The sequence below is a fragment of the Mobula hypostoma genome, chromosome 1 (assembly GCF_963921235.1).
Source record: "Mobula hypostoma chromosome 1, sMobHyp1.1, whole genome shotgun sequence".
Lineage (NCBI taxonomy): Eukaryota > Metazoa > Chordata > Chondrichthyes > Myliobatiformes > Myliobatidae > Mobula > Mobula hypostoma.
The window spans coordinates 112,370,762-112,384,801 of record NC_086097.1 but is presented as its reverse complement, the minus strand read 5'-3'; the positions used below and the strand labels follow the sequence as shown (position 1 = coordinate 112,384,801).

Genomic DNA, 14,040 nt, shown 5'->3' with positions numbered 1-14,040 from the left:
TCCAATTCATTGGCTTAATGGCGAACTGCGGGGGTGGACGTTGGGTGAGTTGGTCATAGAGAGTAGTGGGCCTCAAGCCATGGTCATTGAGAGAACTGGGCCTCAAGCCGTGGTCATAGTGAGAACTGGGCCTCAAGCCGTGGTCATAGAGAGTACTGGGCCTCAAGCCGTGGTCATTGAGAGAACTGGGCCTCAAGCCATGGTCATAGTGAGAACTGGGCCTCAAGCCGTGGTCATAGTGAGTACTGGGCCTCAAGCCGTGGTCATAGAGAATACTGGGCCTCAAGCCGTGGTCATAGTGAGTACTGGGCCTCAACCCGTGGTCATAGAGAATACTGGGCCTCAAGCCGTGGTGTTGCCTCTCCGCAGCCACCTGAGGCAGAGGCGTCAGAGTCGAGCACTCCACCGGAGTACCGGAGACAGTGTGGAGTCCATGCTGGATTTGGTGCTGCCCCCTAGTATTTCCTCAGCAGAAGATAAACTATATTGTGTTCAACTGCAGACTGCTGCAACATTCATGGACTCCAGGGCTTGGATGATATTTTTTGTGTGTAACTGTATTCTATTGGTATCTTATATATACTTGCTGTCTTATATTTGCTGTATGTGCCTTGTTGCTGTGTATAATTATTAGTTTTACACCTTGGCCCTGGAGTAATGCTGTTATATTTTTCTGTATTCATGGGTATTCATGTATGGGGAATGTCAATTAAACTTGAATTTGAACTTGAACTAAATAAAAGCAATATTTATAAACAGGGCTAATTGATCCCATGACCACTATTTCAGACTGAGTTCTGTAATCCTGACATATCCAGGTACAGAGTATTTAAAAGGAGGAAAAGACTCCATGACAAACCTTTCAGTGATGAACCTCAAAGTGTTCAATTACAGATGACCAAGGCTGAAGCACTTGCAACAAGGTATTTATCCATTTCAGCTTTACTTGAGCTCCCCACCATCACAAAAGTCAGTCTGCAGTTAATTCAATTTATTTCAAACAAGCATAAGCTGAAAGTAGCAAATGCCAATGTGAAATTTACCTGGTGAGGGATAAGGGGTTAATGATCCCAAAAATCTGTGTATTTTGGAGTAAAAGTAGTTTATTTCTGCTAGAGATGTCAGAATTTTAGATGCTCGGTAAGGTATACGAAAACTGCAACCTTTTGAAATGACTTGCTGAATTTCATTAGTATTTCTGTTTATTGAATGCGCCTACTCTAACGCCATATCTCCAAGATTGTCAGGGGAACCAGGGAAAGATTGTTATCTCAAAAATTCTACCATTAACTGAGTTCTTCCTAGTTTAATTCAAGTAGGAAAGAGGAAATGTTACTTTAAAGCAAGGGTTTCCAACCATTTTTATGCCATGGACCCCTCCCATTAACCGAGAGGCCTGTGGACCCCAAGTTGGAACCCCTGCTTTAAGGAAGCCGGAAATAATTGAGCTTGACAGACAACAATCACTATCTCAAATAAGAACTTGAAATAATTTAATTGGAGAGGGAAAAAAAGCTGCAGCCTGGGAGAATGTTGCTAATTGCCTTTCATCAATTTTAGGCAGCAAAACATTATGTTTGCTCTCCAGGTATTGTAGTGTTGTTGTCATGGGATTGACAAATACATTATAATATTGGTAAAACAGGGCCACAAAGAAAACAAAGTGAAATAAGTTTATACTTAATGTAAGAGTCATGCATCTGTTCTCTATCTGCGTTGTACTATGTGTTGTGCAGTTATTATGATAACTTGTCACATAAGTGGAGGGCATTGTAAAAGCAAAGGGAATAAGCTTTGTCTTCATGCTTTGTTCTCTGCAGTTGGTAGCAACTGGGGGCTGATGGAGACCCTGTCTTTTGCTGAACACTCAATAATGCTCAATTATGCTTAGCTCACACACGGGTATGCTTGAGTTTCATCGCCTCAAGATTGTATGTTTGCTAATTGGTAATAAAGGATCAAATACATATCGTCAACTTTTGGAGCAGTCATCACAGGAGTGAGGGCGCATCATGCAAGTATAACAAATCCATCGGGTCGCCGGCAACAGCAGTATTGTTTTGGTTTCGGTTTGGTTTGGTTTTGCCTGGTTTTGCCATTACACCTAATAAGACTTACTAGGGAATACCCATTCACCATAGTAAGAGCATGATGATGTTGCCTTATTGTACCTTAGAATATGATATTTTAATAAGGCAATGGTTTTGCAATGGCTAGTGCTTGAGGCTTTGCTAAACTCCTGTATGAGCTGTTACTAGGAGTGTATAGGTAGATTATTTATTCCAAATAATGAATGGTAAGGCAGGTCTGATGTTATCAGTTGGAACAATTTTTGTTGCCATTTATGCAATCTATTTCTTTACACGTGGTTGGGCTGGTGGCGGGGGGGGGGGAGTGGGGGGGTTGATGTATTTCCTTGAGCAGGTTCCATGGTTTTCTTTGTTTTGTGACTGTCTGTGGGAAGATAAATCTCAGAGTTGTATACTGCATACATATTTTGATAATAAATGTACTTTGAATCTATGAATCTTTGAGTATAAGAGATGGCTACTCATGTTGCAGCTGTACAGAACATCAGTTAGGCCACATTTGGAGTACCACGTGCATTTCTGGTGCCTACACTCTCGGAAGGATCTGATGGCTCAGAAAGGGTACAGACAAGGTTTACCCAGATGCTGCCTGCCTGAAGTGTTTTAGCTATAGGGGAGGTTTGGACAAACTTGGATTGTTTGTCTCTGAACCCTTGCAGACTGTGGTTCCTGATAGAAGTTTATAAAATTATGAGGGGCCTCAATGAAGTAGATAGTGAGAGTCTTTTTTCCCATGTGCCTTATTCTTTTGTATCAGTCTACCATGAGCAACCTTTTCATATGTGTTACCGGAGTCCGTGCAGACAACGTCCACTGTGCTAGTGTGGAAGTGTCAAATATTAGAGGGCACATCTTTGAGATAATTTGAGAAAGGTTCAAAGGAAATTTGGGAGGCAGAATTTCTACACAGAAAGTGGTAGGTGCCTACAACACGTCACTATGAGTGGTGGTGGAAGCAAGTATGGTGGTGGTGTTTAAGAGGCATTTAGACAGACACATGCACAGGCAGTGAATAGAGAGATCTGGGCTATGTGCAGGCAATGGGACTAGTCAAGATTGGTGTCCAGGTCAGCACAGGCATGATAAACTGAAGTGCTTATTCCTGCACCATACTGTTCTAAGTTATGTGACTATTTTTAAATGGTCAAAGCTGCAGAAATGAAATTGGTTTGCACATCCAAAATCTTGCTAATATGAGACTGATCTTTACAGTCTCCTTATTAGATCCTAATTTTACATCTGAGTCTTCTAACAGCATTCCGATAATGATTTTATGTTCCATATTACAAAATATAAACAAATCATAACCATCAGCTTATTCCTGGACACAAAAAGGATTCAAGGAGGTAGCATGTGGTTGAATTTGTAATGGAGCAGGTGACACAAGACATTATCACTGTAGTTGTAAGTCTTTTTCCATCTGAAGTCCAACAGAATCCTTGGACGGGAAGCAAATACTTAGTATTTTTGTCACATAAACTGTAATGAGAAAACCACACCAATGTTTGTTGGTAAACATGGCTAAAAATAAAGGATTTTATTTATCTTAACAGCTGACATCACACACAAAAAATTTAACCTGCTCAGTTTGAGAATTGAGTAGATCCACCTGGAGGCACCATGGTTCTTCTTTCCATAAGCAATAATAATATTGTATCTTCATTACGGTCCTAAACTGAGCCATGATCAGGAAATATATGATGATTTTCTTGTTTGATCAAACTCAATGGTAACATAGTTGGAGCTGGAAACACAGAAAAATAGGTTAATTTTAATATCTTTTTAGACAAAGCAAAGCCTGATATCTTTTCCAAAATGGATATTGAAATCTTTGGTCTCCCACTGACCGAGGCTTTCTTTCATCCTGTTGGCTAGAATGACCCAGTGCTTCATCCCTCAATTCCGTTGGGTTTCCAAGTACAAGCCAAAGAGCTCTTGCCACATACTTTTAACAATTGATTGGAACTAAGTATGCAGAAGTCTGTTTAATTAATTATTCATAGGATGCTGACCTCACTGGCAAAATAGAATTTATAATCCATTGAGAATTGCCCTTGAGAATCAAATGATGAACTGCCTTTCTGAATCTCAGCAGCTTGCTTGGTGAAGGCACTCAGGTTGATTGTTTTGTGAACTAGTAATAATGGTGATATATTTCCATGCTAGGACGGTGCATATCCAGCATGAAAATATGCAGCGATTATGTTCCCGTGTACCTACATCTGACATTGTAGACAGTGAAGATTTAGGATGATGAATGAGGTGCCAAATAAGTGAGATGCTTAGATAGGATGGTGGCAAGCTTCTTATTGTTGGACGTCCATTCATCTGGAGAAGTGGAGAGTTCCTGAGTTTTACCATGCAATTGATGGAAAGTTTTGGGGAGTCAGGGTAGGTGAGACAATTAATGCAAAGGGGTTGCTTGGCAGCATAGTGGTTAGCATAATGCGACTATGGCGCCAGCAACCCAGGTTCAACTCCCCCTCTGTCTGTAAGGAGTTTATATGTTCTCCTTGTGACTGCATGGGTTTCCTCCAGGAGCTCAGGTTTTCTCTCACATTCCAGAGACATGCTGGCTAGGATGGGTGTAACTGACAGTATGGGCTAGTTGGGCCAGAAGAGCCTGGTATTGTGCTATATCTCCAAAAAAAAAGCCAGCTTCTGACCAAAGCAGGTCCAATGAAATTTCTAATCATTAGTGATCTTTGAGATGTTGATGAAGAGGGATTCTGTAATAGCTGTCTACTAAGTATCAGGAGTAAATATGTGTATTCTCCCTGGAGATGGTCATATCTTGGCAGATGTGTAGTGCAGAGATACAAATATTGATTCTTTCCAGCTCAGTTCAATTGTTACCTGTTTTATTGCATGGGCTCAGACTGTGAGTGAAACAAAACACTGGAACAGTCAGTAAACATTCCAACTTCTAGTATTGTGATGAAAGGAAAGTTAAAGATGAAGCAGCTGACGATGGTTGGCCCTAGGTATCGTCCTGAGGAGTTCCTGTGGAGCTGTGATGATTGGCTTTCAGTATTTTCTTTATGCTGATTATAACTTCAGCAAGTGGAAAGTTTTTTCCTTACCAGTGACTTGGTTTTACATGGCATTTCATCTATTACACTGTGTTAAATGATACCTTAATTCCTGGACTCACATGGGCAAACATCTACTTTCTAAATATTCGGTCCAGACTTTAATGACATCTGAAGTTGCAGCCCAGTTGTAACTCAAACTGAGCATCATTGAATATTAGTAAGTAAACGTCTGTTGATCAACTGTTGATATAATATTCCATTAACTTGCTGATAATAGGGAGAAGACTGATGGACTGGATTTGTCCTGCATTATTGAGTAGTTGATGTGTGTTGTTATACAAAGTCAATTTGGACAATCTGGAGTATCATTCTTCTGCATTATCTCTGGGATGTTGTTGGGACCCACGGCCTTAAGCCACTTTATGAGATCTTTTAAAGTGAAACAAATTCCAGATATTAACTTCTATAGTAATGGTACTTTAGAAGCAGTTGTTCTATGACTTTATAAGAAAGAGCTTGATACTTCTACTGAAGATGACTTGAAACAATTAAGCTTGGAAGTTAAGCTTTCCTAAACCGCAGGTTGATCAGTTTAACATCAGGTTTTAATTCACCTGAGCCTTGAATAACTCTTAGCCCGCCTTCTTTTAAATTTGAACTGAATATTGTTATCAGCATGATATAAAAACTCAATGCTTTGGAGTAACATATGAATGGAAATAAGAACATGAGAACAAATGAGGAATTTTATCTTTGATTTAATGATTAAAGTTATTGATATAATTACTTTTCAATAGCATCGGTTGGGACGAGACACACACCGAGGGTCAGATAATATCTCTAACAAGTCATCAGACAGCGATGTAAGTGACGTGTCTGCCGTATCAAGGACAAGTAGCGCTTCACGAATGAGCAGTACAAGTTACATGTCTGTGCAGTCTGAGCATCCTCGAACAACCAGGAAGATCAGGTGAGACCCAGTGATGGTGTTACCTTATGTAGAATATTACTCAATTCATTTGTCTCAGGTTTAAACAGTTTGATTAATGAGATAGTACTTCACTCTTACACCTTAAGTGAGTTTTATATTTGGAATGTTGCTTCTTCATAGATTTTTTGAGTTAAATAATTTTATTCTTTCTAGTAATATCCATCTTTATTTTTTTAAACCATACAACAACCCATTTCAGACATTCAGAAACCTCAGTATTATAACATTATTGCTAAGCATTGGGCTAAGCAGTGTTGCCTGGTGCATATGGCAATGCTGAGTCATCAGCACTCACAAAGACACTGCACAGTAAATAGCGTCGTCATTATACACCAGGCAATGTTGTTTATATAATGAAACAAATGTGTTAAATAGTGCGGCTTGAGAAATATCTTGCACAATTGTCCATTGTGTTTCACTTTTCAAAAGACTGCAAGAAATTAGTCAAGAAGCAGATGGATAGAGGAGAGGGGCTCAGAGGGATATGGGTCTAGTGCAGGAAATTGGGACAAACTGGATGGGCACCATGGTCTGCATGTACTTGTTAGGCCAAAGGGCCTGTATCCATGCTGTATTGACTCTAGAAGTAGGAGTTGGAATAGGACAGTTGTTGACACTTCCAATATCATGATTAATGTAGTACTCCGTTCCCAATTCTCTGTACTGCTTCTGTTTCCCCACCGGTATCCACTGATTACCTGTGCGGAAGTTTCTCAATGTATGTCTTTAATGTACTCTGCAGCAGAAATATTTATACTCCTTAAGGGTAGAGAATTCCATTTGTGAACAATCTTTTGAGTGCATAAGTGTCTCCTCTTCTCATTACAAAATGGCCATCTGCTTACTTTAAGACTTTAAGCCCCGAGCCTTGACTCCACATTTTCACAACATCTACTTTGTCAAGGCATTAATTATTATGAACTGCATCACTCTAGCCAAGGGATTAGCAACCCTTTTTAATGCCATGGACCAATGCCATTAAGCAAGGGGTCCATGGACTGCAGGTTATAAACCTAGCTCTGCCTATGCTGACAGTTCTGAGCAAAGCCTTGAGCATTTAGGTTAGATTAGATTATGAGAACACTCAGTCCTCTTTTATTGTGATTTAGAAATGCGTACATGCATTAAGAAATGATACAATGTTTCTCCGGAGTGATATCACAGAAAACAGGACAGACCAAGACTAACACGAACAGAACCACATAATTATAACATATAGTTAAAGCAGTGCAAAGCAATACCATAATTTGATAAAGAACAGACCATGGGCACAGTAAAAAAAAATCTCAAAGTCCCGAGTCGATCGACTCCCGAGTCCCCGATAGCAGGCGGCAAAAGGGAGAAACTCCCTGCCATAAACCTCCAGGCACCGTCAACTTGCCGATACCGAGGAAGCAGCCGACCCCAGCCGACCCTGAGTCCATCCATCCAAAAACTCCAAGCTTCCGAGTAGCCTTTCCGATACCGCCTCCCGAGCGCCACCCTCTGCCGAGCGCCTTTGACCTCTCCCTGGCCACTGAAACACACAAAGCCGAGGATTTTGGGGCCTTCAGCTCCGGAGATAACAGTTTCCACACAGTAGCAGCGGCAGCAAAGCGGCATTTCAGAAGTTTTCCAGATGTTCCGCTGTGCTGTCACGTCTGTCTCAATCAAATCAGGATTGTGCACGGCCCTCTACTTGACAGATAACAGATATTCATCACCGAAGTGGCCACGCGCACTACCATCGCACCGCCATCTTCTCCACCCTCCCGTTTACCCATTTAAACAGCACAAAGTCTGGGATTCCCACAGAAGCAATATCTAATACAAAATTCTTGGACTTACAAATTCAGATCACTAAGTCTGCCACTATACTTTTGGATGCCAAATGCTTCTGAATGCCAACATTTCTCCAATGTTTTTTCACTTCAAAAATATACTGATCTTGCATTTGTCTATAATTAACCAGTTTGTCAATCAAAGCAGTGTTACAAGCATCTTTCATTTGGAAGAAATAAATACTAAAACAACATGTTATTTTAGTAAATCCTTTCATGAAGAAGTGTATTGAAGACTCAATATATTCCAGGTTTCTTTTGGAAAAACAAAAAACAGCTTATCTGTTGGTGACCAGGCAAAGATTTTTCTTATTCCATGCCCGTGCTCTGCTGTAACCACCACCAACAACAACACCAACACTACAAGTACCATCACTAACACCACTATAATCCCCATTTACAAGACATCAACCTGTTGCAAGAAACACATCTCTACATTGCTATTATTCCAAGGGCCAAAATAGCAAAGTCAATTTCATTTTTGTTTCCATTAGTGTTTCCCCTTACTGCCAAACTTGAAATATAACTGTGAAATTAGGGAAGTGATAATGGGAAGAGCAGCTCAACTTGTCTTCTAAAGGAGAATATTGTGATTTTTCTGGGTTGGCATAAGTACATGCACAGAGTGTAAAAGCATTCAGTTGAGTAACAAATCAGTTCTTAAGTACATAACTAGTTACTTATCAAGCCGGTTATGCTCTCATTTCTTACGCTTCACAGCTACAATAAATATTAGTAAGATTGTTAGAAAATAATATAAAACATCTATGTGGTTTGCATATCACAATGTTAGTGTAGAATTTACAATGGAAGAGCTACGTCATAACTGAGGTATGTACAGTGTAGCGACACTACACCTGGTCAGGTGGCTGAATGGCACCAAATCAGATGCTGCCATTAGCCCTAATTCATCACTTCCTTTTGTCTCTTGAATTTCAGTGCAATGGAGCTTTCTTATTAATATTGCTGAACCACCCATACACAAAATGCCACATGGATAAAAGATGTTTAAAGGTTAAAGCAGAATTAGAAATTAATGGTCAATGAGATATTTATCCTCAATATGAAGGGCTTCTTACATAAATATAGAATTGGTTTCTTTTTGCAATTGGCTTTTCATGTGCTCCATCAGATTACTGCCTGTTCAATGAGTTCAAGAACTTGAGTCAATAAACCAACATTTAAAAATCAGGTTAATGGAAAACAAAGTCATAGATCAAGGGCCCAACTGGGGACATCAGCATTGCTGGTCAATTACTATATATTATTAATTTATGTGTTATACTACAATAGTTATTGTTGAAATATCAATTCATAAAATAATATTGTAAGAGCATTTACAAATATTATGTTTGGTTTGTTTCTAATTAAATCTGGTATAGAAAATAGATATAAATTACTGACTGTGCTTAGAATTATTCTGAATTATCTGTGATTTGATGCAAAACAATGTTTATTACATAGATTGCTTGCTTGTTTAATTTTAGTTTTTTTTCCTTTTGGAATTCTTTCATCCCTTTTATTGCAGCTAATATCATTTTTTGTTTTATTCTGTCTTGCATGCCTCCATTATTTTGCAATTTGATCTTCAGGCGGTCAAAAGCATTAGAAGAAAAGAAAGATGGAGGGGAAGAAGGGGACAAGGAAGAGGCAGAGTTGGAGGCTGAAGTAGAGGAGGAAGAGGTGACAAGGAAATATGGGGAGGGCGAAAAAGTAAACGCCAGTGAGAATAAAGAGGATAATGAGGATATGGGGGAAGAAAGCAAACCAAAGGAAGAACAAGAGGAATGTGAGCAAGAGGAATGTGCGGAGTTGGAAGAGAGAGAAGAGGTGAAAGGGAAAGATGAGGAGGAGGAGGCAAAGGACAAGAAGAAGGAGGAGGAAGAGAAAGTGGAGGAGGATGAAGGGAAAGAGGGGAAGAAAGAGGAGGAGGAGGGGGAAGAGGAGGAGAAGGAGGAGGAGGAGGAAGACGAGACAGGGAAGAAACAAAAGAATAAAGAGGATATGCAAAGGCGATACTCTGAAAATGATGTCAGGTAAAGTCTAACCACCATGTAGTTGGTTTAAATAGCCTTAGAGCTAACTTTAAAAGATCCTCATCCCCTAATACCTCACTGCCCTCCTCTGTGTGGACCCAAAGAATTCCCTTCTGTTTGTGTGACCATTATCTATTTAGTGTAGCAAGAACCTTTGCTGTGTGCACCCTTTTTAGCTAATATTGTCCTCTTTGCTTGTGATCACATGCAGCAGTTTATGTTGATTAAAAAGACAAATAGTTTCTCTTCTATTCAAGGTCATCACTGAAAATTTTGAATAATCCTGGTGTTGACTTATTTTTGGTGAAGATTGTAGGTGATTCAAAGGTTACTTTCACAAAAGCGTACTTTTATAAACCACACTGAGAAATGGCATGTACTCTCCTTTTACCACCATCCTTCCTCGCTATGAATTCTAGCCTAATAGAATAACATAGAATGCAAGAATGGCTACAGAGTACAGATAACCAGATGATTGGCATTGGGAATAACTAATCCACAGTTCCAAGCTGCAGGTGGGAATGGCTTACTGCGGCTCTGATCACTGTCAGCTGATCTACTTATTGACAGTAAATATGGCTTTACAAAAGAAAGATATTTTCACTATAGATTGGTGTTTCTGTTCCTTGTGTCATAAAATAGACAATTTTTTCAATCATCATTGGTTCAATACCAGTCCTGGCTCTATTATTAATGAAACAATTAGAATGATGTTTCCCGTAAGGGTGTAAGTGAAATTAAAGACAAATACAACTACCTGTAGTTCTGTCATGCACTGCCCCACAGTTTGATGGCCTTGCCAGCGTGGATGACTACCCTTTCACCCTTTCACAGTAATTAACAAAATATACCAAAAATGCACTGTCAATTTGGTGACAGTAATGAACATGCAAAAGTATTTCTTGTGTTGATGATTACTGAGATCATGGCAGTTTCTTCTTGCTACTTTTAAGATATCATAATATCTGAATATTTCAGGAATATCAGTGTTTTATACCAAGATATTAAAGGAATTAGAAAGCCTATTTGGTTACTAGGAATATACCCAATAATGGATTGGAATATGAAACCTAATGATGTCTTGTTAAGTATTCAGCTGTTAATATGGTGCAGCAATTTACTCTGAGACAACTGACAAAAAAAAACAAGGAAGTGGGAGAGAAATGATATTGCAAGTTGCTGTTAGCTGGAGTGCACAGTCTGAAGGCTTGATGAAAGCAAAGTCATTTACCAGTTTCACAAGGAATTTGTGCTTGAAAAGTAAATATTTACCCAGCTATGCAGAAATATGGTAAAGGGGAATACGGTAAAGTTCGTTCAGAGGGAGAAGACCACAATGGGACACTGCCCTCTGAAATCCCTTGGCCTGGGGATTGTTTTGTGACCACCTGGATACACCTATTAAATCAGCAGTGTATGTTGGCCAAAAATAAATTGGTGGGCATAATGTGCCACCTGTTGGTCCTTAGGCAATGAATTTGCTGACGCCTTTGCTGATTAATTCATGGATCATGAATGAAAGGCAGGTATAGATGGAAAGAGCTTGAGCTTTAGAGAGTTAAGTCAGACCTCATTGTAATGTTGGGTATAATTGGCCACCAGTGGTAATGGGGTGGCAGTAATTGTAGCTGGATTTTAATGGAGAGGTAGTGATCTGAGGGGTTTGGGGAAGATCTGATGCGAAGAGTAAGTTTTTAACTCAAAAGAATGAACACCTGAGATAGGTTCCCAGTACAAATCTTCTCTGAGACCCGTGCTTAAACCTACACTGGTGCTAACGAAGCAGAGCTCTCAAGTACTCAGAAGACTTAGAGTCAGCATGACATGGAAGGAAGATTTTTTGCCCAAGGAGTCCATGCCGACTCCCAAGAGAGCAGACCCAGTAGCTCCCTTATCCCTTTCCATATTTCCCTGTACCTTTGCAACTTAATCTCTCTCACAAGACCCATCAACTCTCCTTTGATTATTTTTGTTATTAACCTACCTGAGTGTGTCCTTGGGATGTGGGAGGAAACTGGAACACCTAGAGGAAAGCCCTGCGATTAGAGAAGAGGCAAACAGCACAGGTTGAACCCAGGATCTTGGAGCAGTGAGAATGCAACATTCATTGTAATAAGAATAAAGTCAGATATTGCGGGAAGGTACTAAACTTGGGGAGGGCAAATTCCGACAAGTTGGGAGCTCAGGGGCCTGAACTGGATGCAACTGCTGCCAGGCAATAACTGAGCTACTGACACAATGAAGGAAGCCCTGAACACCGCCAGAGATGAGGGACTTCCATTGCTGCCCTAAATGCCAGCAGCATAACAGGAAGAAAAAGGAAGCATAAGTAAAGTTTAGAAATCTAAATTCAGACTGGGCACTTGTGGATTATAAAGGTAGCAGAAAAAGTGCTTAGATCAGCAATTAGGCAGGGCAAAAGGAGCCATGAAATGTCCTTGGTGTGCAGGATCAAGGAGAATCCCAAGGCATTTTATGAAGAAAAAGAGGATAACAATGGAAAATGAAGACCCACGCTAGGATAAAGGAGGATCAAGCATCAAGTTGGATAAGTCACTGGGACTGGATGGGATGTACTGTGGGAGGCGACGGAGGAGATTGCTGAGCCTCTGACAATGATCTTTGTATCATCAATGGGGATGGGAGAGGTTCCGGGGGATTTGAGGGTTGCAGAGGCTGTTCCACTATTTTAAAAAGGAAGTAGAGATAGCCCAGGAAATTATAGACCAGTGAGTCTTACTTCAGTGGTTGGTCAGTTGATGGAGATCTTGAGAGGCATAATATGATTAAGAATAGTCAGCATGGCTCTGTGAAAGGCAGGTCATGCCTTACAAGCCTGATTGAATTTTTTGAAGATGTGACAAAACACATTAATGAAGGTAGAGCAGTAGATGTAGTGTATATGGATTTCAACAAGGCATTTGACACGGTATCCCATGCAAGGATTATTGAGAAAGTAAGGAGCCATTGATTTGTAGATCCAGAACTGGCTTGCCCACAGAAGGCAAAGAGTGGTTGTGGAGAGGTCATATTCTGCATGGAGGTCAGTCACCAGAGGTGTGCCTCAGGGATCTGTTCTGGGACCCCTACCCTTTGGTATTTTTATAAATGACCTAGATGAGGAAGTGGAGGGATGGGTTAGTAAATTTGCTGATGACACAAAGGTTGAAGGTGTTGTGGATAGTGTGGAGAGCTGTCAGAGGTTACAATGGGATATCGATATGATGCAAAACTAGGCTGAGAAGTGGCAGATGGAGTTCAACCCAGATAAGTGTGATGTGGTTCATTTTGGTAGGTCAAATATGATGGCAGAATATAGCATTAATATTAAGACCGTTGGCAGTGTGGAGGATCAGAGAGATCCTGGGGCCCGAGTCCATAGGACACTCAAAGCTGCTGTGCAGATGGACTCTGTGGTTAAGAAAGCATACAGTGCATTGGCCTTCATCAATCGTGGGATTGATTTTAGGAGCTGAGAGGTAATGTTACAGCTATATAGGACCCTAGTCAGACCCCACTTAGAGTACTGTGCTCAGTTCTGGTCGCCTCACTACAGGAAGAAACCATTGAAAGGTTGCAGAGGAGATTTACAAGAATGTTGCCTGGATTGGGGAGCATGCCTTATGAAGACAGGTTGAGTGAACTCGGCCTTTGCTCCTTGGAGCAACAGAGGATGAGAAGTGACCTGATAGAGGTGTATAAGATGATGAGAGGCACTGATCATGTGGATAGTCAAAAGACTTTTTCGCAGGGCTGAAATGGCTGGCACGAGAGGGCACAGTATTAAGGTGCTTGGAAATAGGTACAGAGGAGATGTCAGGGGTAAGTTTTTTTACGCAGAGAGTGGTGAGTGCGTGGAATGGGCTGCCAGGGCTTTTAAGAGACTCCTGGATGGGTACATGGAGCTTAGAAAAATAGAGAACTATGGGTAAGCCTATGTAATTTCTAAGATAAGGACATGTTTGGCACAGCTTTGTGGGCCATAGGGCCTGTATTGTGCTGTAGGTTTTCTATGTTTCTATGTTTCTGTTTACCAAGGAGAAGGATTTGGGAGATAGAAAAGTCCGA

General features: G+C 40.5%; 1 protein-coding gene across 2 annotated transcripts in view; it reads left to right on the top strand.

The window, feature by feature from the left end:
- rims2a (regulating synaptic membrane exocytosis 2a) overlaps nucleotides 1-14,040 on the top strand; it is a 1,139,701-nt gene that overhangs the window by 919,186 nt on the left and 206,475 nt on the right. For both annotated transcript variants that reach the window (XM_063054936.1, XM_063054922.1), the window contains one exon: nucleotides 5,923-6,095. In XM_063054936.1, coding sequence (XP_062911006.1) covers nucleotides 5,923-6,095 — 173 coding nt within the window. The remainder of the gene's footprint in view (nucleotides 1-5,922; nucleotides 6,096-14,040) is intronic.